Source organism: Diadema setosum, chromosome 3 (genome assembly GCF_964275005.1).
Source record: "Diadema setosum chromosome 3, eeDiaSeto1, whole genome shotgun sequence".
NCBI lineage: Eukaryota > Metazoa > Echinodermata > Echinoidea > Diadematoida > Diadematidae > Diadema > Diadema setosum.
The window spans coordinates 18,144,573-18,170,626 of record NC_092687.1 but is presented as its reverse complement, the minus strand read 5'-3'; the positions used below and the strand labels follow the sequence as shown (position 1 = coordinate 18,170,626).

General features: G+C 37.6%; 1 protein-coding gene across 1 annotated transcript in view; it reads left to right on the top strand.

Annotated features, from left to right (window-relative positions):
* The window catches only part of LOC140246659 (uncharacterized), a 189,622-nt gene that overhangs the window by 3,333 nt on the left and 160,235 nt on the right, over window positions 1-26,054 (top strand). Inside the window, exon 2 of the mRNA XM_072325997.1 lies at window positions 12,166-12,428. Within this exon, the coding sequence (XP_072182098.1) occupies window positions 12,166-12,428 (263 nt within the window). The remainder of the gene's footprint in view (window positions 1-12,165; window positions 12,429-26,054) is intronic.

Sequence of the window (26,054 nt, the reverse complement as noted above, 5' to 3'; positions counted from 1 at the left end):
GTTTGAATCAAAAGCGCGGCCGAGCCCAGCAGTGTAAACGGACAAAATTGCAGGGCTCGGCCCCGCAATTGACGCTGGGCTCGGCCGTGGCTCGGCCCAGCCCCGCACTGTAAACGGGGTCTAAGGAACTCTCAGAATCGCGTTTCAAATGACGTTCCTAAACACCATACAAAATGCCATTCAAAAGGCACTTTGAAAGGTGATTTTCTCTCTCGAGTTAGATTAATGCAACCAGAATGAGATGCACGTAACACAAATCAATCCCCCTGATTGCTGTGTCACAACATTGACAGCCCAGTTCAACCTGTCATTACTGCCAAAAACCTACTTGCTCGCAAAGTCAATGGCTTTTAAAGTTGTGGGATGTTGCACGTAGGTCTCATTGTAAGTTTTAAGTTAGTGGTTGTGGCATATGATGCAGTAGTCTTAATGTAGAAGTTTGTAAGACCATGGTGTGTTTTTTTCAGTGATTTTTCAGTGTCACCTGGAAGTTGGAATAGTGTTGTTTATCCTCATTGACAAAGCTATCCGTGAACTTGCACGTAGCTCAAAAGTGCAGAAACCGGCCGGGAACATACGGTGGAAACATGTGTGCATGAATAACATGTGGACGTGTGCTAGAAATCATGAATCATCAGTACAGCATGATTCAACGTGCAACTTGATTTTTTTTCTTTAATTTGCTTCTCCTGTACCTTTTAAAGGGAAATTTACCCCTAAATTGATGTGTGGATTTTAATGAATGCGGATGTGTTCAGAAGTTAACATCAGTGAAGTATGGAGAAGATGATATCTTCAAAAGTTAGTGAAGAAAGTATAGAGAGAATTCAACACATTTTTGTTTTGCTGGTGGCATGATGAAAGAGCACTCAACCCATTAAAGGATGGACTGATTTTGCTACAACACGCATTTCCCATAGACGCCTGCCTGAGTATACTCGGGACTCGTCCTCAACGGGTTAAAGGACAAGTCCACCTTCATGGACATGTGGATTGAGTGAATGCAGCAATATTAGTAGAACATATCAGTGAAAGTTTGGGGAAAATCGGACAATTCGTTCAAAAGTTATGAATTTTTAAAGTATCTGCGTAGTCAGTGCTGGATGAGAAGACTGCTACACTGCATGATGTCATATGCGTACAACCATATATATAAAGAAAATAAAAAGAGAATTTCAACTTTACATTTTGAATAAAGTGCACATTTCTTCGACTTGTTACTGACACATGTTAAGGGTAATATTATTCCCCCTGCCTTCTGAAAGAGAGAAGTCAAGTGTTCTTTTGTTATGCGAGAAAAGTGAAAATATGTTGAATTTTCTTTATTCTTTCTTTATACTGTTGTACTCATGTGACATCACAAGCTATAGTAGTCTTCTCATCCAGCCTTGAGTGAGCAGAAACTTCAAAAATTCATAACTTTTGAACGGATTGTCCGATTTTCCTCAAACTCTCAATGATGAACTCTACTAATATTGCTGCATTCACTCAACCCACATGTCTATGAAGGTGAATTTGTCCTTTAAGGATGGACTGATTTTGCTACAACACGCATTTCCCATAGACACCTGCCCGAGTATACTCGGGACTCGTCCTCTACGGGTAACATACCTCTCTCAGAAGGTAGGGAGAATAATGTTATGCCTGTCATGTCAGAAAGTTAAATTTTCTTGAATTCTCTTTATATATTCTGTAAGTCATTGCTGTGCACTAATTTCACAAATTATTGTTTTATTATTCAGTGATGACACCACATGGTTTTATTCAAAATTTTAAAAATGCATAATTTACTGAACAGATTGTCAGATGTTGTTTCTGGTAGAAGACTTGATGTATACAGTGCGACTTGCCAAAACATAATCTTCTTTATCATGGGCATTCATTAGGCTTTCTAATCGTCAGAACATAAAACATATGTCAGACCTTGATCAGAATGTGCCTTCACAGCGTTGTGTCACACCCATCCCATGTTGTCCATGGCTGCCTGACATGTGATTGCCATGGCTGCCGGGAAGCTTAAAGGAATGGTATAGTACTGGTGGAGGTGAGGATTGGGCTTTTAACATTTTGCGAGGTATCAAGAAACCACTTATAAGATAGTACAGAGCATACCATTCTAAGAGGAATTCAAAGTTTATTTTATAAAAATTGGTTTTGGAATGGCTGAGACATCTAAAAACAAAGTAAAGCAAAGCAATCCTAACAAAAGATGGGTCCCACCTTTTATTAGGATTGCTCTATTTTGGATATTTTAGCCATTCCAAGACCAAATTTCATCAAATAAATGATGATTTCCTATTGGAATTATATGTTCTTTCATATCTTATGAGCATGAAAAAATAAGCATTGAACGAAGGCTAGGTAGTTGACTAGCTCAACTTGGGATTGCATCACTAACAAGATCAATGGGATAATTGTACCAGGAAATGAAGGTTACACAATGGTATGTAGTAATCCGTAGTTAATTGTCCCAATAGATACTTTCAATTAATCAGTGTTAGTGTATGTAGTCTACATATTCAGACCTTGATAGTATCTGACAAAGTATATCATTGTGCCTATTGTTGTTTTTGATATTAAGTCAAACTAATGAATGGCACTTTAACGGTTTAAAAAGCAGTGCTCGGAATTTCACAAAATTTGCATTCTGTTTCATTTTGGAAAGCCATCGTCCTGTTTGAGGAACTAATAGAAACATTTTATTGATTGTATTTGTCTCTCTACATAAATGAGTGCTATATAAATATGGAAAATGCATGTTGAATACCTTTGTGGCATATTTTACGAGGATTAGGTAGTCTGCGAGCCTCTGTTAAATGTTCTTTCGTTTTTCTCAATATCAATGTCAGTTTTGCATAAATGGAACCATGGTGTACATGACTAAAATATTTTGTGTTTTTGAAAGAGTCTCACAAGTGCCTACCAAGACAGGTGGAAAAGCAAAGATAGTTGAAGGATAGGATTAGATATAGAGCATTGCGCAAGAATGACATATTAAGACTAGAAAGTTGTAGAACCCCCTATTATATTTATATCTCTAGCTCTGACCAAAGAATCATGACAATAATCAACTTTTCTTTAATAGAACTTTGCTAAGTTATGGAACTAGATAATATGCTTTTTACTCAGATCAATTTAGATGTTCGTAATTATCTCAAGATGAAAGTGGAAAACAATGAAGATGACTGTGGGAACTATATCTAAAAGATTATGGGATGATATACTGGTGTATGTTGCATTTAGGAGTTTGTTTGTGAAGTAATAATATGATGATGATTCACTGCATTTGTATGATGCAGACTCTTCCAAGAGAGTTAGTAATTGAATATCTGGCAAAAAATGTGATTATATACCTGAGCAGCTATATGTGGCATTACAATGTATAAACCTATATCCCATTTCATTTATGTGCCCTTACTGCAATATGAAATGACAATGAGGTAGTTATGCAAACTGTCCAGACTTCTACTAATTTGGGTCACTGTTGGCTAATTGTTCTATTGTGGGTTGATGCTATTGACGTTGTCTGGTAGACTCACACATGGTTGGGTGAATGGTACAGCTCCATCTAATTGAATGTGAGGATGGGTGCCATTGATTCAGATACGAAGGGGATTAATGAGTCGGATTAGCTAATCAGCTGAGCTTTCATGACTGGTCTCTGATCAATACCTTTATATCACGCATGGTCTCTATGATCCAGGTATACAGTGATAAATTGAGGGACATTTTGAAACAGGAGGGGTACTAATAATCTATGCATTTTAGCAAAGGAAACTTTTGTTTTACCTTGCTTAAACCGTTGAGGACGAGTCCCGAGTATACTCCGGCATGTGTCTATGGGAAATGCGTGTTGTAGCAAAATCAGTCTGACCTCAAAGGCTTGATTTGTAAAGTGTGATGGACCATGAATGTGTGACCATTTAAACCAAGGCACATAGTTCATAGGATGGAATGGTTTTGGTTGATGTATGGCTTCTGGTAGTTTCCATCATTTTTTGGTGAGATAATTAGAAATCACATAAGAAATATGAAAGAGTGCTCACACAATTCTAAGAGGAACTCAAAGTTTACTTGATGAATATTGGTTTTGAAATGGCTGGCCTATCCAAAAACAAAGAGGTCCTTATAAAAGGTGGGACCTACCTTTTATAATCACAACTTTGTTTTTACTTTTTGTAAATATCTAATCCATTTCAAAACCAATTTTCATCAAATAAACTTTGATGAATTCCTCTTAAAATTGTATACTCTTTTAAAATTTCATATGTTGTTTCTCAGTATTTCACAAAAAAGCTAAATCCTGAATCCCCCATCTCAGTTAAAACTGATCTATCCCTTTAACAGTAGATAGTCAGAAATAAACCTTTTTGGTATATGGTACTAAAGAGGGCAAAATTCACTTAACTCTTACTGTGTTTCCTTTAGTAATTTGCACAGATATCAGAAGACTACTAGTAATTGTCAGTGATATGGAGATTACATAATCCCTCTACTTCCTATTGTATTACCATGGTTCCTGTTGGACTGATGCACAATGCTGCACCGAGTGGACTTGCTAACTTTACAACTAGGTCAAGTTTGGATGAAATTGGAAGTACTGATGAAAAAGGGTTGAAGTAAAAAGTAAAAAAACAAAACAAGACAAAAACAAGCATACAATTTTCAGTGCCTTGGCACGTAAAGGATTAAACTGTGGAACATAGAGTGCAGATTTCATGTTCTCTTGACCACATTCAATGTCATGGTCATTGCAGCCAGCAGATCGTTGTTTGTCTTCCTTTTGTGCTTATACGGGGCAACATTGTACAAACATAGATAGTTCCCTGTACGTATCCCCCCCCCCCCCCCCCACACACACACACACACACCTTGCTAGGGCTTTGACCCCCTTTAAGGAAATCTCTCATGGTCCATCCTAAATAACAGGAACCCAAGTTTTGCTTCCAGAAATGAATCCCTTTGCACACTTGTTGGGTAAACATTGTAACACATTAAAAGGTTAAAGGTCCAGTTTACCTTTGGGAGCAGTGATTTCAAAAATGTTCAAAATATCATATTTGATGCATATATGTAGGTCTGTTATATCACAAAACATCCTACCATATAACATTTTTGCAATAAAGCCTAAAATATAAGGAGATATCAGTTTTTTTCTCAATAAACTGTAACTGTAGACGGTTTAGTCCGGAAACATTTTTATTATAACTATTGCTCACATTTTGTGTATTTAACAACACTTAACATCCATTATACGGATTCAAATTTTTACAGTGGTTGTTTTCATCCCTAACTCACATTTTAGAACTATTTCAAAGCACTAATGCCGGGTTTTTATTTCATCTGCAAATGGTAAATTATGCCTTTAAAACGAGACTTGCCAACTTTCTCTGCTTCTACAAAGTTTTACAATGAAAATCCAGTGTTTCTTCAAGCTGTGACATATGAATGTGAAAGCCGCCCTTTATTTGGGAGGAGCCATCACCTATTGAGATGCATGCAACACAAAAATGTACCACCTGAGAAATTTTTGAAATATAATCCTTTCTTCCCCTTTCTTTATCACAGCATATCAAGTTCAAATTCCGGATAATTTATTTCACATTTCTTAAAAAAAAAAAACAACCCACCAAACAAATGAAAATATACAAATTCAAAACTGGTACAGAAGGAATCACTGAATAGGTGCAAAGGTAATAAACATAGTTGAAACAGATACTTGGTAGTAGAAAAAAAATAGACAGAATAATATCAGATGTGGGGGACAGTCAGTGGTCAAAGGCTGATCAATGGCTTATCCCAAGCACAAACTATGTCACTGTTCTTCTCGTGTACAATGTGTATGTTTCTTTCTTTTTATTTTCTCGTTCTCTCTCATACACTAAGAATCTGGCTGTGGTATATTTCTCTTCTGTACATAACACCTCTATCTCTATGTCCACTTCCAGTGGAATGTTCCCAATTTAAAGGTCCTGTTTACCTTTGGGAGCAGTGATTTAAAAAATGTTCATGATATCACATTTGATGCATCACTGTGCAGCTCTGTTGTATCACAAAACATCCTACCTTATAAAATTTTAGCAATAAAGCCTAAAATATAAGGAGATATCAGTATTTTTCTTATTAAACCATACGTGTAGACAGTTTAGTCTGGAAACATTTTTAAATGCTCACATTTTGTTTAGCAATACCTAACATTGATTATACTGATTAACATGTTTACATTGGTTGTTTCTATCCCTAACTCACATTTTAGAACTGTTTAAAGCACTAATACTATGGTTTTGTTTCCACTGCAAATGGTAAAGTATGCCTTTAATCAATCTCCATGCATCTCCTGATGAGATTTTGCATTTCTAACAGAAGTTGATCGCTGTACTCACCAAGTTTCCTGTAGTCAGTGGATAAAATGTTAAAGATACACTGACAGGCATATAGATTTATATGCCCATATACCATCAAGAGAAAGCTTATGAATGAAAAAAGAAAAGAAAAGAAAAGAAACCGGCAACACCCATCACTTGACAAACTGGTGTTACATGCACTTTCAATCGGCAAGTTTCACATTACTTGGGTAGTCTTTTGTTATGTTTTGTTTTGTTTTTGAAATAGGCTTTCTCTCATTCAGACAACATAGACATATAGATCACGATTTTAAGAGATAGAAGAAGATATGTGTCATAATGATAGATGCTGCCAAAGAAAGAGAAAGAGAGAGAGAGAGAGAGGGAGACAAAGCAGTAGATAAGGAGATGAAAAGAGATAGATACTTTAGCACTAAAAAGAGACTGACACATTTAGATAACATGGACTTATAGATCAAGATTTAAAGAGAAAGAAGGAGATATGTGTCATAATGATAGATACTGCCAAAGAAAGAGAGAGAGAGAGACAGAGAGAGAGAGAGAAGTAGATAAGGAGATGAAAGAAGGTAGATACTTTAGCACTGAAAAGAGAATGAGAGAGAGAGAGAGAGAAAGAGATAGGGTGAGAGATGGAGATAATACAATATAGAAAGAGAAAGCAGTAGGCAATAGATTTATGGCAAAGTTAACTGGAAAACAAAACAAAATATTCATCCAGAGAGAAGAGGGGCTGATAAAAGTATTGAAACAGAAAGTTTTCAGCGTGACTTACCATATCCTTTTATAGAATGGGTAGCGAGAATCCTGCAATCTGATTGGTCGAGAGCTATGTGTTCATTTTTACTGGCTGCACGCTGAGTCACAGTGGTAAACATGTTATCGCGCACTTAGCAAGAGTACGCGTACTTGTAACAAAGGTTCGCGCACTAAAGCAAGCGTTCGCGCACTCAGCTTGGCCATGCATCCAGTAAAAACTTATGCATGGCTGGCCATGCATCCAGTAAAAACGGTAAGTACGGGTATGCATGCCCTTTACGGAAAGCCAAAAGGAAATGCATCCAGTAATTTTGTCATCGGGTAACACGATAGAAAACTGGGTTTTTGACAAGAAAATTACCCATTCTATAAATCAAATGACGCACATGTCTTTTCGTGCGTCAGTCGGAATATAGTGTGCATGCAGTAACTATGGAATTTAGCCTAAACCCACTCGGCTTCGCCTTGTGGGTTAAGCATTCCATAGTTACCTTATGCACACAATTCCGACTGACGCACTCAGACCTGTGCGTCATTTGTATACTACCAACCCGTCGAGGACGGGCTGATTTTGCTATGATACGCATACAGTTGAACCTCTATTATCCGGCCTCCCTTTATCCGGATCTCTCTATTATACGGACGCAATATCGCCGAGATTTTTTTTTTTTTTGAATTATAATTACGGGAGGAAAGGGGGATTCCCAACTCCATGAGAACTCCTACACAAACACACATGAATTACATATACTTGATACATTTCTTAATAATTATTTAGGTAAATCATCCCAAGAATTTATAAAAGAAAATGATTTCATTCTTGCAAACACAAACCTCTATTTTGGGGTCTGTCACTGAGTGTAACAATGAAAAGGTTGCAGTATACACATTACTACATGTGGTACTACAATGGGCTACATCAGTACATGTGTATGTACAGTGTATATGTACATGTATAAAGCACATGTGTATGTACAGTATGTACATGTATAAAGCATACAGAGTCTCCCATATCCGGCCAAATCCCTTATGCGGATGAGCCCCGGTCCCGACTTGTCCGGATACGAGAGGTTCAACTGTAATTCCCATTGACCCCTGCCCGAGTATACTCGGGACTCATCCTCAGGGAGTTATGAACAGTAATTAGCCCTTTACTGTATTACTATTTTTTTTTAATTTATTTTTTGCATGGCATGCATGCTTGAGTACTGTCTTCACCAAGTGGCACGGGTATCTGGCAGCTAATTGTCGATGAATAGAGATTATCCAATCCTCCTAATCACTATTGCATCACCAAGGCCTACATGTTGGATGGAGACACACTGCTACACTTAACCCGTTGAGGACGAGTCCCGAATATACTCGGGCAGGTGTCTATGGGAAATGCATGTTGTAGCAAAATCAGTCCGTCCAACGGGTTAAGTGGACTTGCTGACTGTATACAAATAGGTCAAGTTTGAATGGATTACTGAATGTTGGTGAAAATGCTTTGCTAGTTGAAGTTCTTGAACACATAGGCCCGAATTCACGAAGGTGGTACAAATGAAACCATGGTTTAAACCATGGACAAAAACCATGGAGCGCCAAGTGTCGCACGGAATATTTCGTCGACAAAATGACCGTTTCGTTAACGAAACGAAATTATCATTTTGTGGGCGAAATGTTCATTTAGTTACAAAATGTCATTTCGTTACAAAAATTAATAATCATTTCATCGACGAAATGACTGATTTCGTAACGAAATATTCCATCCCTATGCGACACTAATTGGCGCTCCATGGTTTTTGTCCATGATTTAAACCATGGTTTCATTTGTACCACCTTCGTGAATTCGGGCCATAGAGAGTTAACCCTATCTGTGCCAATAAGTCAATCGTGCACAAATTTCACACACATACACCTAAGGACAAAAACTGAACGTGGTATGCAGAGAGTTAGGGAAGAAATACTCTTTGCACGGTACCAAAGTACCACACCCATGCCCAGAGCTACACGTACAGTATGTCCCCCCAAAAAATTACAATAGGATTTTTGCATTGATAACTTCCATTACATGAGTAAACTGTCTGAATGCTATTTCAGGGTCTAAAAAAAAAAGAAGAAACATCTTACCTATATTTTGCAGAAAACCTCATTTAATTTGGTTAAGTGGTCACAGAGAAATGTGAATCGTTGTGAAGCATGTCATGGATGTGATTCTTTCAAGTTTAGCACTTCTTATGCTCTGGGAACTGCATATTAATATGTGAACACAGTGGACAGAACTTGGAGGGAAGGGATTCCTGACATGCTCTACAAAAATTCTCAGTTCTCTTTTTGACCACTGAAGCAAAATCGGATGGGGTTTTCAGCAAGATGTGGGTAATAAGTTATAGTTTCACACCCTTAAATTGTATTTGGATTGATTCACTGTTCTTAAAGTTATCATTGCAGAGGGTCCCATTGTAACTTTTTTTTTTTTTGAAATATGGTATGGTAATGTACCAAGAGGAGTTTTGCCTACACTTTCAATTTTTTGTTGTTGGTATAATTATCTATCACAGGTATCCCTCTCATGGCTTGTCGTGTACACTGAATTACTGCTATGACTAGAAAGAGTCCAGAAGCTAACCTAGGTCCCATAGGGTGAAACGTGTGTGGTAGATTTTGACTGGTATCGTCACGAATTTGGGGAGCCCAATTGTTCGACTGTCCTTGGTTATTATACTCCAATCTTTAAGGAGGGATAACTGTGAACTGCAAACACCTTTTACTTGTTCCTTGAAGCCGGCCTGTCAGAAGGCAGACAGAATGTGTTCACAGAAGCATCTATCCATCATTGTTCGGATTATTTAGCAAACATCGCCACAGCAGCAATAGTGTGAGGACAACACTCTTTATAACAGTGAAGTCAGCTGTAGATGATATTTGACTTTTTTTTTTTTTTTTTTAAAGCACCCCGCTGGTTTATTAGGGATACGTTATTTTGTGTTTCAGTATACTCAGCGTGATGCGTGGTTGGTGTGTTTGCATGGATGTGTAAGGTTGTGTTAGCATGGATGTGTAAGTGCGTGTGTGCATGCTTGTGCAATTCTGTTTTTTTTATTCTTGTATGTATGTGTGTGTGTGTGTGTGTACGTGTGTATGTGTGTGTGTTTGTGTGTACAATTGTTGTCCTTTTTGTTTATGGACTTATGTGGGTGATATTATATATTTCCTTTTCTTCTTCTTCTTCTTCTTTCTTTTTTTCTATTCCTAACCTTAAGATTAAAAGTGCCATGAGCATCTTTTTGATAGACTGTTGTGATATAGAAGTTTTCACTATTATTATTATTATTATTATTATTTTGTTCCTGTGTAGGTATAATTATGTACATGTGTGGCTTTGGCTCAATATGTGAGTGCAATCGTGGTTTGCAATCGTGGTTTTTTTTTGTGTGTGTTCATTTGTTTGTGTAGGTGTGTAGGTAGTGTCGGGAGAATCATCTCCCCCCCCCCCCCCCCCCCCACAACAATTACCCTGGCTAAATACTGGTTAATGATGGGGTTAGAGTAAAGATTAGGGTTATGGTTAATACAGAGCACAGAATGCATACAATGTCTGAACACATAATAAGGCCGCAGTGAAGTTTATTGCAAACTATTCAAAAAAGGGAAAATTGTTTTTTTTTTTTTTATATTTGTGATTATATGAGACTAAGTCTTGTTCAAATGAAATCAGCAAGGGTGCAAAGTTTAATGCTCCAAATCTCTGACCTAGTATCTTTCCAAGCAAAACGCAAATAAAAAACAAAGAATAATACATATCCCACACCCATATACGTATGTATTGTGTTGATATTTCATGCACATTCTCTTCTGATTGAATTTATTTGACTCTGATAGAAAATATCAATGCTACCTGGGACACAACAATCAATGGGGCAAGTTTTGAAAGAGGGCTTCTTCTAAAGTGTTTTGATGATATTTGATTGCCGTCCCTAAAAGGGAGACTTTTCTTTGAAAAATTTTAAATGGAAAAAAAAAATACAAAAGGGAGAGAAAGAAGGAGGGATACAGAAAGATATAAAGAGGGAAATAGAGGGATAGAGAGAGAGAGAGAGAGAGAGATAAAGAGAGATATAAAAGAGAGGGAGAGATAGAGAAAGATATAAAGAGGGAAATAGAGGGATAGAGATAAAGAGAGATGTAAAAGAGAGGGAGAGATAGAGAAAGATATAAAGAGGGAAATAGAGGGATAGAGAGAGAGAGAGAGATAAAGAGAGATATAAAAGAGAGGGAGAGATAGATAAAGATATAAAGAGAGAAATAGAGGGACACAGAGAGATAGAGAGATAAAGAGAGATATACAAAAAGATGGAGAGGGAAGAGAGACGGGGAGAGGGAGGGGGAAAGGGAGAAGACAGCATGAAAGGGTAGAATTGGGGAGAATTTGTATTCTGTTAAGGTAGAATTGGGGAGAATTTGTATTCTGTTAAGGTAGAGAAGAACTAAAACATGAAAGCGAAGTAGATGGAGAATGTAAAGTTTGCTCACTCGTTTGTCATAAGGTTGCTCTTTGGTCCACACATGAATGAACTGTACACCACCAGTTTAGGACTTGTCTTATTGAATTCGTCATTGGTGTCACGGTTCCACCCACTTCAATCTAAATGCCATTACAAAGCAAATACCAGCCTTTACCCGTGTCAAACAAAATAGCCATGCTACTTGTTGAACTCTCCCATTTTTTTTTTTGTTGTTGAAAGAATCTTCGGCCCACTGGTTCGGGACAAAAGAGAAAACTCCATAGCTGGTGCTCGCTGAGGTTCAGCGTGTATTTGATTTCGTCTAGCTGCTCGATTAGTTCTTGGCTCACGTCTTTGCTCAAGAAGACTCATGAGCATTGTGCGTAGCAGGGGGAGTGGTGTCAGAACCGATTTGCAGAGTCTGTTAACGAGAAGGGGTCCAGAGTCACTTTGCTCCCAGAGGACCAGGGCTGTGGGGTACAGAGACCCCCCTTTGTCTAAATTGTGTGTTCTGTCGTAGTAATTGCACCTAGACATCTGCGCCGCTTGGGCATCAGGTGTTTCGTTCTTAGGAGTTCCCGCAGACTTTTATGTTGCTCGCCACGAACAACTGGAACACGACATTCCAGAGCCCCACCGGCTGCTAGACAAGGCAGCTGTGTCACCTGTAGCTGGTAGGAGCAGTTCGTCGAGGTGCAGTGACGGTAGAAGTGAATCACTGTGCGCTTCAAAGCTCGTCGCTCGCAGAAAGTCTGAACAAGACGCCCTGCAGACAGCTGAAGAGTACATCACGGGAAATGTTGTCTTCACTCAAGAACATGTCCCCTCCAAGAGATGGTGCTCAGTGTATTCCCATCTAATGAGGAGGAAATGAAGTTAGAACGAAGCCAGACTTTGTTCGCTACTAATTAGAGGCATTAATAGCTCATACCTGTTGGCTGATCCATGCTCGCAAGTTCACCCTCATTAGAAGCAGTGACATCATCGTATTGACTGTTTCTCCATTTGCTACCTTGCCGACCTGGTGATGGTGTTGACAACCTGTTCTGTTCTCACTGTTGTGACTGGATATAGGTTAGACACCTTAATAAAACTGAACAGACAGGGGAAATAGAACGTTCCAGAAAATAAATAAGGGCACTGTCTTGTTTAGTTTCTCTTGATGCTCTCATTGAAGAGACAGACATACTTTTGCCAGGTACCTTCGACATCAGACTGAGACCTTTTCGTCAAAGGATGAAACTCATGTCTGGATGAAAGATGATAGGTGCATAGAATTGCCTACTTCTGAGACTATGCAAGGCTGAAGTGTCTTTTTCTTTCCGCATGTGGTCCTGTGGAATCATTGACTGTCCAGTACCTCAAGTCAGAATCCCCTTTTGCATAGAGACCAAGAAAGAGGATCCAAGCTCCCAGATCCCTAGCAGTGGTGACAGCGTGTAATCCTACACATCAGATCAGCAAATCTCCATGGAAATCTGTGAATAGGGACCTTTCAGATTCCCCAATTGTTTGCCCAGTGTACTCTTCGTAGAACTCTTTTGTTTCCAAAGAGGATTACTTGACGTGTGACTTACCAGGGTCTAGAGACTGCTGAATGAAAGAAACTATTCTGAGAACACTTGCACCATTTTTTCAACCTGACCTTCATAGTCCGTGTAGGGACATCTTTTGGACAACTCCTTTCTTCGTTATCCTGGTTTTATCTCTCTAGTGAATTTTTGAATAGAAACATTGCCTTCTCAAGAACCTTTACATGTCCCCAGGAGTTCTTATCACACCAGATTTTGTTGCCTAGGCAGGTGGACAATTGCCGGAATAATTAACTGGTCAGACCGCTTGATTCTTCAAGAGAAACGTGCCCTCCGCTATTCAAAGTTTATCCTACGCTGTGAAGAGCATTTGCCCATAAGTGGTACAGTGAGATCAGTTTGTGGTTCCTGGAAAGACATACCATTTTTGCATGTATTTCATGTTTTTATTCAGCACCAAGAATCTTACCCACTTGATGTTTTAAGTGCTTGAAGTTCTTTTCTTTATGTTTTAGTGGAGACAAAAAGGAGAAATACGATACCCTTTGCGATCACGGCAGTTGAAAATTGAAAGCAAACTGAAGAGCTCCCAGAAGTGTTTTCAACCGCAGTGGGTTGTGTTTGTGAATATCTGGAGAACACTCATTACAATCTCGGGTTAATACTTGGAATAAATTCAAAAGCATCCTGGTCGTCATGGCAACCTCTCCGTCTGGTGTGCTTTCCTCCGTAAGTGGTGTAAGTATTTGAATGATGTCATTTACTATTTGTGAGTAACTTGCCAGGCCTTTTCTGGCTTAGTGACTTTTATGCCGAGATGATCATCATGATCAGTGGGCCATTTACACTACTCAGGAGAAATCAAGACATTACAAAATGTGCAACTTTTGTAATGTTGTTGTAACACTCATTCTGGTAAAGAATGTAAAGCTGCTAGGGAACTGTTCCCTATGTTACTTGTGTACTTGTGACAATGTCAGGAAAAAGGAAACTGCAGGTTGCTGTGTGATTTTTCCCCATCTTCATGTGAACTGTCCTTGATGTTTTTTTGTATGGCAATGTAGATTCGTGGGTACAACAACTTGTATGCCGAGGATGTGCTGGATAGGATTTGAACCCAAGACTTCTTGTGTAAGAGCCCAGGGCCATGATCCACTGAACCATTGTGTGTATCCACTGTTTAGTGGTCATTGACATTAAAGGGAACCCAAACCCAAAGAGCAATGTGGATTGAGTGGAAGCAGCAACATTTTAGTAGAACACATCAGTGAAAGTTTGAGGAAAATCGGACAATCGATGCAAAAGTTATGCATTTTTAAAGTTTTGGTGTTGGAACTGCTGGATGAGGAGACTACTAGAGGTTATGACATAAACTGTATGTGTGGACAAGACAACAGTATAAGGAAAATATAAAGAAAATGTCAAAAAAATTAACTTTTCTAGTACAATGGAAGAGCACTTAACTAACTGCCTTCAGAAAGCAGAGGGAATAATTACTGAAGACTGACATATATGTCAGTATCAAGTTGATGGAATGTATAATTTTCATGGAAAATTTTTCATTTTTTTTTTGAATAAAAGTTTTAAACTGTTATGATTGGCTTGCAGTTTAGAAATGTTGTGTGAGCATAACTATTGCATATGAAGAAAACCATATCTGTGCATGTTGTCAGGTCTACTTTTCAATGCTCGAGGATGTTTCACCCTGAAAATCTCAAAAAGTTGACTCTGTTTTGTTTAAAAGGATATACCACTATGTCATGAAAAGGGCAAGTGCTATTATCACTTCTTCAGAAATACAGGCACCCTTCCTTTGTTAGTTTTCACAGCAGGCATTCATGTTTGGGGTGTGGGATCTTCTATCTTATTCCTTGTCACTTTTTTCCTTCCTATGTAGTGTAATTTACACCATAGAATTTCTGGCATGTTCACAGAATGTGAAATGTACCGTCTGATATCCTGGGGCGTTGTGTCCAACCCTCATGTGAATGTTGCATAGACATTTTCGAGCATTCTCACAGTAGAGTATTACTGTAGGAGCAAGTTTCGTGTAGATTTAGTTTTGTTTTGGTGAATTTCATGTCTTGTTGTTTTACTGTATGAGCTGAAATTTTCGCGGTGGTTTTATTTTCGCGAATTTCGCGAATCGCCTTTGAACCGCGAAAATAACAACACGCGAAAATAACAACGTGCGAACAGATAAGCACAGTTAGACCTCGCAACCGCGAAATTAACAACACGTGAAAATGTTCTCCTAGTAGCAATTAGCGAAAATATCTGTACGCGAAAATTTCAGCTCGTACAGTATTCAAATATACTATGCTGTTATGGGAGATGTTAACTGTAACATTGGATTATATTGTGCATCTACTTTTTAGTTTTCTCCATGTATCTCAGACAAAATAAAGGTATATGAAATGATAATTTTCATGGCATGGTTTTGTGGGCATAGGTGAAGGAAGGGAGTAATGAAAATATCATCCTCTTCAAAATCTTATTTCTCTTGCCTTTGAAGGGGCCCTGAAATCCAAATGCATGTTGATTTGTGTTGATTTATGGTACCCTCAACATCACTTTTGCGGTGAAACGAATATCTAGAAACATTCCATATATTTTTAACGATTTTTTTTCTTCTATTTTTCTTCAGATTACTTGGGAATGCCCACAAAAAATCCTTCCAAACCAATATTCTTGAGATGAGCTCATCCGTCAATCATTGCTAAAGTACTGAAATGTTTAACAAAAGACATTGGAATGCACCTTCCTCTCGACTCAGCATAACTTGCATGTTTCTGTGATATTAATTTGACTAACAAAAGACATTACAAAAGATATTACATTTGAGAATGTTTAGCGACAGACAGAAAGGCTATGCCTTATATATAGAAGCCTTGTCCCCGTGCAATTTCATTTTATAGAATATCAAAATATTAAAATATTGTTGATTTAGAATCATTACTGCTGGAAGGAGTACACATTTGGTGTGACACGTAAACGGAATGAGGGAGATCTTCCATTGACCTTTGACCTGTGACCGACGCAATCTCCAGATGCAGCATGTTACAGAGGAAGTCTATGTTCATGGCACACCAAAAAACAGTTCAAATCCACAATGTCACACTCGCTGCCACAGTGAACTTGTGAGGGCTGCGTTAATGGCATTACCAGGTATCCTATCGTTTGTCTCTGGTGAAATCTTGAAAAGAGATTAAGCGCACACACTCCGTCTTCTGTGAGAATAGCCTGATGATATTTTGCTTGGAACAGGAACCATTAGGACTGACTCTGATCTTTATCAGATTTTATCAGATTGGCATGAAATAGTGAGCAAAAGAGATAAATAGATAGAAAGAGAAAGAGAGAGATAGAGAGAGAGGGAGAGAGAGAGAAAGATAGAGATGGAGATAGAGATTATAAGATAGAGAAAGAGAAAGAGACAGACAGAGGTGGAAATAGATAGAGAAAGGAAGAACAAAAAAAATGGAAATAACGAGAGGAAGAGGAGGAAGAAATTACAAATAGATAAATTGTATTAAAAAGAGAGAAAAAGGGGATATATATATATATATATATATATATATATATATATATGGAGATAGATATAAATAAAGATAGATGACAAGAGAGTGAAAGAAATGGATTGATATATATAAAGAGGGGGAATAAAAGCAGATAAAAGAAAATTAAATATGTATAGAGAGAGAAAGGGAAGAAAATTAAAAAAAGCTCCCCCATTGATGATTAGGATGCACCCTCAGGTAAAATTCTGGGGGTATATAATGTAAACGCTGGCAAATTGTCTTAAAGAGACTGAAAAAATAAAAACACATTTTGAAGTGAAGAATCCATCTCGAATGAGCAAAATCCATTTGTGTCACTGTGACCCATATGTAAGGTTGGGACGATGTTGACTTTTGAGGTCAACGCACTGTCGGCAGACCCTTCGGAAGGCGCTGCAAGTCGGGACAATTGCACGGAAGTTATCAGAGAGGTCCTCAAAGCAAAGAAATCATGCGCTCCATTTCTTTTGCCTGCGGAATCAAGATTTGAGTGATCTGGAACTAGAGTGAATTCATTCACAGATGATTTAAAGGGAAAGTCCACCCTAGTATTGTATTGCTTGGTATGGAAGCAAATAGAGAAACATCTTTGCCTACTTTGAAATAAGTGTGTTCATTCATATGTATTCCCATTTCCTTTGATGCTTAACCCGTTAAAGGCTAGTCCTGAGTATACTCAGGCAGGTGTCCATGGGAAATGTGTGTTGTTGCAATTAATCAGCCCACCCTTGATGGGTTAAAGGAAAAGTCCATCCTGATGCTATAATATGAAAGTTGTAAGGATGAGTCCCGAGAATACTCGGGCAGGTGTCTATGGGAAATGTGTGTTATAGCAAAATCAGCGTGTCCTCAGCGGGTTAAATTATAGAGAGTAAGCTAAGTTTGCACCTCTAAATATTTCTGCTGCTGAGGAGCTCTCCATCTGTTTCATAAACAAAATTTCACCAATTTTCATTTCCTCAAATATTTGTGCATGGCCAGATATTATCTGCAGAGGAGAGCACACAGAAATGTATTAATTACTCTAACCAGGGTCTGCAGAAAATGTTAGCGACAAATCAGTGCTGAGTTGCGACCCATTACAGTGAAAATGTGATAAAGATAGGGCCATATATTTTCTGAAACTGAAGTGTTTATGTTGAGCTTTTCCAGATTCTAAACCAAGTTGCTGCGTACATCATTTATCTGTTCTTGTTTTTTTTCTAGAATCCTACCTTGTAAAAGTAAGAAATCTGGTCACCATGAAAACACAATTTTGAGTTAAAGAGCATATATGGTTAAGTATGAGACAACTGCCACTCAACTGTACAAATCCTGGGCCATGTCTTATAAAACTTGTGATAGAAATCAATCAATCACAAATCTCTTGAAAGCTGCAATCAGTTGCAACCTGTGATTGATTGATTGCAGTTCTCCGTCTTAATTTCAATCATAACTTTTTTATAAGATGGATTTGCATTCAATCGTAACGTTGTGATTGATTTTAATCAATCCCAAGTCTTTATAAGAGGGGGCCCTGGTGTCCACTTTGTTTTGGTGAATATCTTTTGATTTAGGTTATGTACTGAATGCATTAATTAATGCATTAAGATGGATTATATCATGCGGAAAAGAAACATTTTGTGGAAGAGGGTCACTGTCTAAGGGGTTGCTCCAGAGGTTATCGACATGGAATCCAGCGACCCATTGACTCTTTCTTAATTAGTCATTGTCTGCCGTCATTGGCATGTCTGCCAGCTGAGCAGGAAAGATGAGAAGTAGGCCGAAGAGCGCCCCCGATCCACTTGAAAAATGCTTTTGATACTGACCATTCTATAAGACACTTGATGTGCTTGTGACCTAGCCTTGTTTCCAGGCACACACACAAAAAAATGAAGAAAAGAAAAAGAAGAGAAAGTTATCACTTCAGCTATTGATACTGCTGGTAGTATGTCAATTATGAAGATGATGATGAAGATGATGATTGTAACAGTAATGATAATAATGATTATTATAGATGCAATGATATTGATTATCATGTGACTAGTGTCGTGTGTGTGTGTGTTTTGTGTGTATTGAAATTATTTGGTAATGGCCATTATCGATTCTTGAAAAATTATAACCTTAGCTACTAATACCATACTACGAATGTTACTACTACTACTAATACTACTACTACCATTACTACTGCTACTATTACTACTACTACTACTACTACTACTACTACTACTACTACTAATAATAACAATACTACCACTATGACCATTATGAAAACTTTCCCCCAATTTTGGACACAAGCCTTCCGAGCAACAACGTGTGTGCACGTTCAGGTCACCGGGTCACGTTGTTTACTCATCTCACGCTTGAACGGAGATAGCAAAGAGACGGGGCGTTTCCATTATCAAAATAGGGGTTCGCTGCATTGCATGGAGGCATTTCATGAAGCATAATTTCTGACACACTGTTACAAGCTACAGAAATCCTTGCATCTGACTGCCTGAGAGAAAATTTGTCTGACAGCTTTGTCGGACAAAAATGCTTCCTGAAATGCCTCAGGATTACATAGACAGCCACAGCTCCAGTATGAAAGCAGGGACTCCCCACCTCCCTGATGGAAGCCAGTATACATACAGTACTGTAATTAACCATACGCAACTTTGTACCTGTGGGACTCATTGCAACGAACCGATCGTTCATTGTTTGGCTGCCTAAGGACCTCATTCATTACCTCATTTTCTGGCTATGTAGACATTTTTTTCATGAAATTATGTACGCTTCCACCAATCTTCAAGCATACTTGATAATTTTAACCACCTTCATGGCCATTGTAATAAGTTTTTTTTCGGACAAAACAGGAGGATTCCTCTTTAAAATACCTTGGGAAAGATCACCGTTGTCACATTCGGGCTTCTCGCGTGAGTGACAATGGACTGTACGTACGTACGATACCACGTACATCCGGTCATCTCCCTTTGCGATGAATAGTATCGCCCATTACGTCATCGCTACATTTTCTACTTTTGAGACAGTTTTTCCAATTGATCAGTAGTTTTAGCCTAAGAAAGCAGCGGAGTTAAATAACCAATAGCAATGAGTTTTATATAGTCATGTAGATTACAGCCTGCTCTATCCAAAACACTTCGCCCCAAGTTGATACGATATGTGGTTCTGATTTGATTGATGTTGAAAACCAGCGAGTACGTACGAAATCGTGGAAATGTCTTCATTTTCCATAGACTTTTTACAAAAAGTGAACATGCTTAGCCAAATTAAAACTTGAAAAGCAGCGAAGATAAATACTCTCTGGAAAAAATCATAACATGAAAAGAAAGTAAATTTTGTCTTCTTTTCAAATCGCTTCGCCCCCTTCCGTGCCGTCAACAAGAAATATGACATATTTCAACATATAGCATCAAGATACGTTTTTTGATGCGAGAAATTACACGTTATAGTTAATCCGCGCGTGTGCGCACCGCTCGCGCAATCCTTATGTCCACGAAGTTTCACAATGACTACTACTATTATTATTATTACTACTACTACTACTACTACTACTAATAATAATAACAATACTACCACTTTGACTACTACTACTATTATTATTATTATTATTATTATTATTATTACTACTACTACTACTACTACTACTATACTACTACTACTATTACTACTTAGGCCTACTGATACATACTACTGCTGATGCTGCTGTTGCTGCAATAAAATTGAGAAAAGTTTTTGTAGCATTAGCAAAAAAAATATATATATATATTTCTGTCAATTGTATCATCACTAAAATTTTGAGCAATATCACACAGATAGCAAGAAAGAGATGACTATTTGGATTTTGGTTGGTGGTTTGACTTCCGTGTCACTTGGAAATAATTCCTCATTGGTTTTGGACAGGCGGTGTCACTGATTATCATTGATAGTTATCGAAAGGATGATGTTTGTTTTGACTCAACTCTGGATTCATCGAGGCTGTCATGCTTCTTAAATATCCTCTTTAAAGGCATAATTTACCATTTGCAGATGAAACAAAAACCCAGCATTAGTGCTTAAAAATAGTTCTAAAATGTGAGTTAGGGATAGAAACAACCACTGTAAAAATTTGAATCCCTATAATCGATGTTAAGTATTGTTAAATATGCAAAATGTCAACAATAGTTATAATAGAATTGTTTCCAGACTAAACCCTCTACAGTTATGGTTTATTGAGAAAAGTACTGATATCTCCTCATATTTTAGGCTTTATTACAAAAATTTTTATGGTAGGGTGTTTTGTGATACAACAGACCTACACATACGCATCAAATGTGATATCTTGAACATTTTCAAATCACTACTCCCAAAGATAAACTATACCTTGGAGGAGAGGAAGTCAGTATTTGCTAGGAAATGTGGACAAGATGTTAGGAAATCATAACAAAAAAAAAAAATTGAATATGTTTTCTTGTTCTTTGACTTATTAGTTTGTGTGGAAACCAAGGTGGCATTTTTTTCCCCTTCATCTCATGTTGGAACTGTCTAAGTAGGTAGTAGAAGCATTCAAGCTGTGAAAACTTTCTCTTTTTATTAGTGATGCTTTTAAGTTTGTATTGTTGCATGTAAAACAAACAAACCAACAAAGAAAGAAAGAAAGAAAGAAAGAAAGAAAGAAAGAAAGAAAGAAAGAAAGAAAGAAACAACTGCAGATTAACATTGCATCATTTACATCACATGATATGTTTTTTGTACAGTGTGTAATGCAAATTGTCTATCAAAAACTCAGGTGTGCCTTGGAAAGCTAAATTTGACGAAATCACTCTCTCTCGATCCAATGTGATGCATCCAAACCCGAAAGGGAAGCAGTGACCCTAAATGAGAATTATGTCTTCCAGAAGAGATTCATTGCCGAAATTAGGAAAAGAAGCAACAATTATGCCCAATACTAGTTGATGTACAAGTAATCTTCATACTAAATCATTGAATAGTTATTTTTTCCCAGGATCGCATATAAGTTTGTGAAGACTGCAAGGTTGTAGTGAACTTTGGCTCATTGGCAAGGGTAGTGCTTATTAATGGACATCCATGATGAATGCGGTTTTCCGAGCAAAGTCCTTAATGTCTTCCTTATTTTCATTGCCAACTAATATGACTTGTTACTGTCCTCACCCACTATTTCTGAATTGTGTGGGAGTAGTTTAAATGTCCAGACCTTATAATCTACATGCCTAGGTCCAATTTTATAAGAAATACAGAATGAACAAAACAAATTTCATGCATCATTTATCGTCTTTGAGTCCTTAAAGGTACAGTTTACCTTTGGGAGCAGTGATTTAAAAATGTTTGAGATGTCACATTTGATGCATATGTGTTGGTCAGTTGTGTCACAAAACATCCTACCATGTTAAAATTTTGCAATAAAGCCTAAAATATAAGGAGATATCACTGTTTTTCTCAATAAACCATAACTGTATATGGTTTAGTCTAGAAACATTTTTATTATAACTATTGTTCACATTTCGTATATTTACCAATACTTAACATTAATTATACTGATTCAAATTTCTACATTGGTTGTTTCTATCCCTAACTGACATTTCAGAACTATTTTGAAGCACTAAAGCTGGGTTTTTGTTTTATCTACAAAGGGTAAATTATGCCTTTAAGCATTGAATTCCAGGATGTCATAGAGCTAGTTTTCTATTGTTGCAAGATATGTTTCAGTTCATCATGCATAATTAGTGTGCTTCGTCACCATTTTCATGCACACATTGTAACATTTTTTTTGTACAGTCTATTTCATTGTAGACTAAATGATGCTGTGCACTATGTTGTATTGTGTTGAGGAAAACATAGACTTTCTATTGTCTAGATGATCAAGAGTGTTCCAGACTGTGTTTATTCAGTCATTGAAAACACTGTCATATTGGTTCATATACAAAATGAAAACAAAACAAAACAAAACAAAACAAAACCAAACCAAAAAGGAAAACAAAGAAAAAAATTTGCAAATCTCTTCTAACCTGTCTCAGGCATTGATGACCTATACAAATTTAAGGGGATCCTATAGTTTAGGTTGAGACCTAACTTCCCTTTTCTAACATTCTTAGGTGAAATAATGAAAAACTTGTTGTGAAATATGAAAGAGCATATAATTCTAAAAGGAAGTAAATGTTTGTTTGATAAAAATTGGTTTTGAAATGACTGAGATATCCAATACAGAGTGATGGTAATGAAAGGTTGGACCCACCTTTTATTACAATCGCTATGTTTTACTTTGTTTTTGGAAGTCTCAGCAATTCGAAAAAATACTTTTTATCAAATGAACCTTGAATCCCTCTTAGAATGGTATGCCCTATACTATTTCATATTAGTTTCTTGTTATCTCGCGAAAAGTTGAAAGCCCAATCCTCATCTCTACCAATGCTATACCATCCTTTTAAGATGATTCTGTGCTCACTTTATGTGTAAAAAAACAACAACAAACAAACATGTAATGCTTTCACCTGAGGCTTGGACAGATGCTGATCTATTTCACCTTGGCAAATAACTTGTTTGTATAGATGTTTAGAAATATGTCATATGCTTGTGTCATATATATATATATATTTTTTTTTTCTCATTAGTTTGAAAGCAGTGATGAATAACTCTTCTCCCAAACATGTTTGTCGAAAAAAAAAATGAGACAGTTGTGGTCTTGAGGTGTTCTACAAATGAGTTTTGCTGAATTTCTGAGGTCATGTTCTGAAATCTGACTGGTTGGACAGTCTGTGAAACATGGTAAAAAAGGTGGAACATATAAGCCTGACCTTAATCACTTCCTCATAGGTGCGTGCATATTGGTGCGTACTCATTCAAGTTTCCATGACTTTAAGTTGTATTTAAGGAAGGTGTCGCACTAGTAGAGGTTAAAATTCTTCAGCTAGAGAGCTTTGAATTCTTGGAATAGACTTTGATGCTGATACTGTTGAGGCAAGATCAGAAGCGTTTTAAATTCAATCCAGATTGCATAAACTGACCACCCTGTGTATACATCACATTGAACTCCTCAGGCTCGGGACTGGATCCTTCGAATGGCCCTCTGCAAGTCTGCAACTTACTGGGCGTTATCATAGCTAATTCAGGTAATTAAGGTAATATCCAGATTTGCTTGACTGGACTAGGGACTGTTTGTGATGCAGCTCTCTGTTGTTTTGTGGAACCTTGTCTGCAGTCAGCAGTCGTCCTGGCAACTCTTTGAGTGTCTGTATGTTCATTATCTTTGAACACAGTGAGAAAAGTGTAAATTTAGTGATATGATTCAAGATGAGTTTTGGTGTAGTGAAGTGTGATCTAAGACTATCTAAGACTATATTAGGCTATATAGAGACTGTGATGGTGAGAGAAGTGTTAACACACCTGTATTCTAGAGATACTGAAGATCGTACATTGTTGCAGCAGTCAGCAATCGTAATGGCAACTCACTGAGTGTCCTTATGTTCATTATCTCTGAATATGGTGAGAAAAGCGTCATTTCTGGGATGCCATCGCATGTCTTTGCCTCATGCGACATTTCCTGATATTGCATCCCGTGCTAATATACAGTGTAATGTGAATATGAATTCAATACTCCTTCTTCCGCAACCGTCATAGATACCTTTTTTCGACAGCAGAGAGAATGAGATGGCTTTGTCTGCGTGGGTGTTACAGAGCAGTGGGCAATATTAAAGGCATAATCTACCATTTGCAGAAGAAACAGAAACCCAGCATTAGTGCTTTAAAATAGTTCTAAAATGTGAGTTAGGGATAGAAATACCCAGCGTAAAAATTTGACTCCGTTTTGTTTAATTGATATTAAGTATTGTTAAATACACAAAATGTGAACAATAGTCATAATAACAATGTTTCCAGACTAAACCATCTATGGTTACAGTTTAATGAGAAAAATACTGATATCTCCTTATATTTTAGGCTTTATTGCAAAAATTTTATATGGTAGGATGTTTTGTGATACAACAGACCTACACATATGTATCACATGTGATTGAAAGTTTTTTAAATCACTGCTCCCAAAGGTAAACAAGACCTTTAATATCAATAAGTCTGACTATAAGTGGAATTTCAAGAGGGGAGGCTGAGTAATGCAACCGGTTTGGTTTCTCGTGCTGCTGAAAGAAAATATGAGAACACTTTTGGTAGCACAGCTCACACGCTCCTTTGTTACCACATTACGGGCTAAGTAACAGTCGACTTTCTTTTTATGGACTGGCAGAGAAGTTATCTGGTGCATTGCGATTAGGCCTACAGTAAAGTTTACTAAAGGAAATTGCTGTTTTTGTGAGTGCTTTTTGTAGCATTTGGTAAACGGGCACAATGTTTTTATGATAGGTATATCATTATCTACGTTCTTTTCTTCTTCTTTTTTGAAAGGTAAAGTGAAAAGAGTGGATGGTACATGGATTGTGTTGATATGGCTTCACACGCACATTCAGAAACCATTATCGGTGAACATCTGTCTTTGAATGTTGAAATGACAGTTACAGTTTACTTATAGGGTCATTCTTATTGCGACATTTAAAATCCTGATTAGTTATACCGCCGTTCACACTGCAGGTAACAATCACAAAGTTAGAAAGCGTTGTATCATGATGGTATTGGAACAAATCTTATTCACCTGAGATTAATATGTACTGTTTGAGGTAAATTGTGGAGCGGGAATGTACTTTTTCAACAAGCAAATTACGTCACTGGCGACCTGTCCTTGTGTGCAGTCACACAGGTGTCATGGAGTGTGACTGGCGGGCAGACTATCCCCGACTTGGCTGGGCTTAGCCTTGGTTTCAGACAGTACATGCTCATTGTCACGTATACCGCCACATACATTTCCGCCCCTTTCCTCTTTGTATTTTGTTTTCTGTTGTTTTCCGAACATTCAAAGGAAGACTTGTGTGAATGAACTGTGTTTCCTGTTCCTGCAAATAGTTTTGTTTCTTTTTGGTACTCCTCTTCCCCCCTGTATCCACCAAATTGGTTTTGGACCAATTTGTGTGGTTTGGATTAGTGACTTTTGTTGTTTGTAATATATCTCAAAGTGGACAAAAAGAGAATGCAGGGCTTGACACCACCTTTTTTTCCTCTATTGGCCAATTCGAGCCACTAAGATCATCAAATTGTAAACTTTTGTGGCCCAAAAAAATAAATGTAGTGACCTGAAATAAAGGGACGCATAACAATCTATTATGAAATTTAAGTACCCGATTGGGCCACTGTAAGATAGCTTTTGTGGAAATTTGGTGGACCGACATCAATATCTATAGTAACTCTGGGCCACTAGACCACTGCTGATGTCGGGCCCTGGAATGATAGAGGCAAAACAAGAATTGATCATTTAACCCCCTCTGTGCCGGTGAGTCA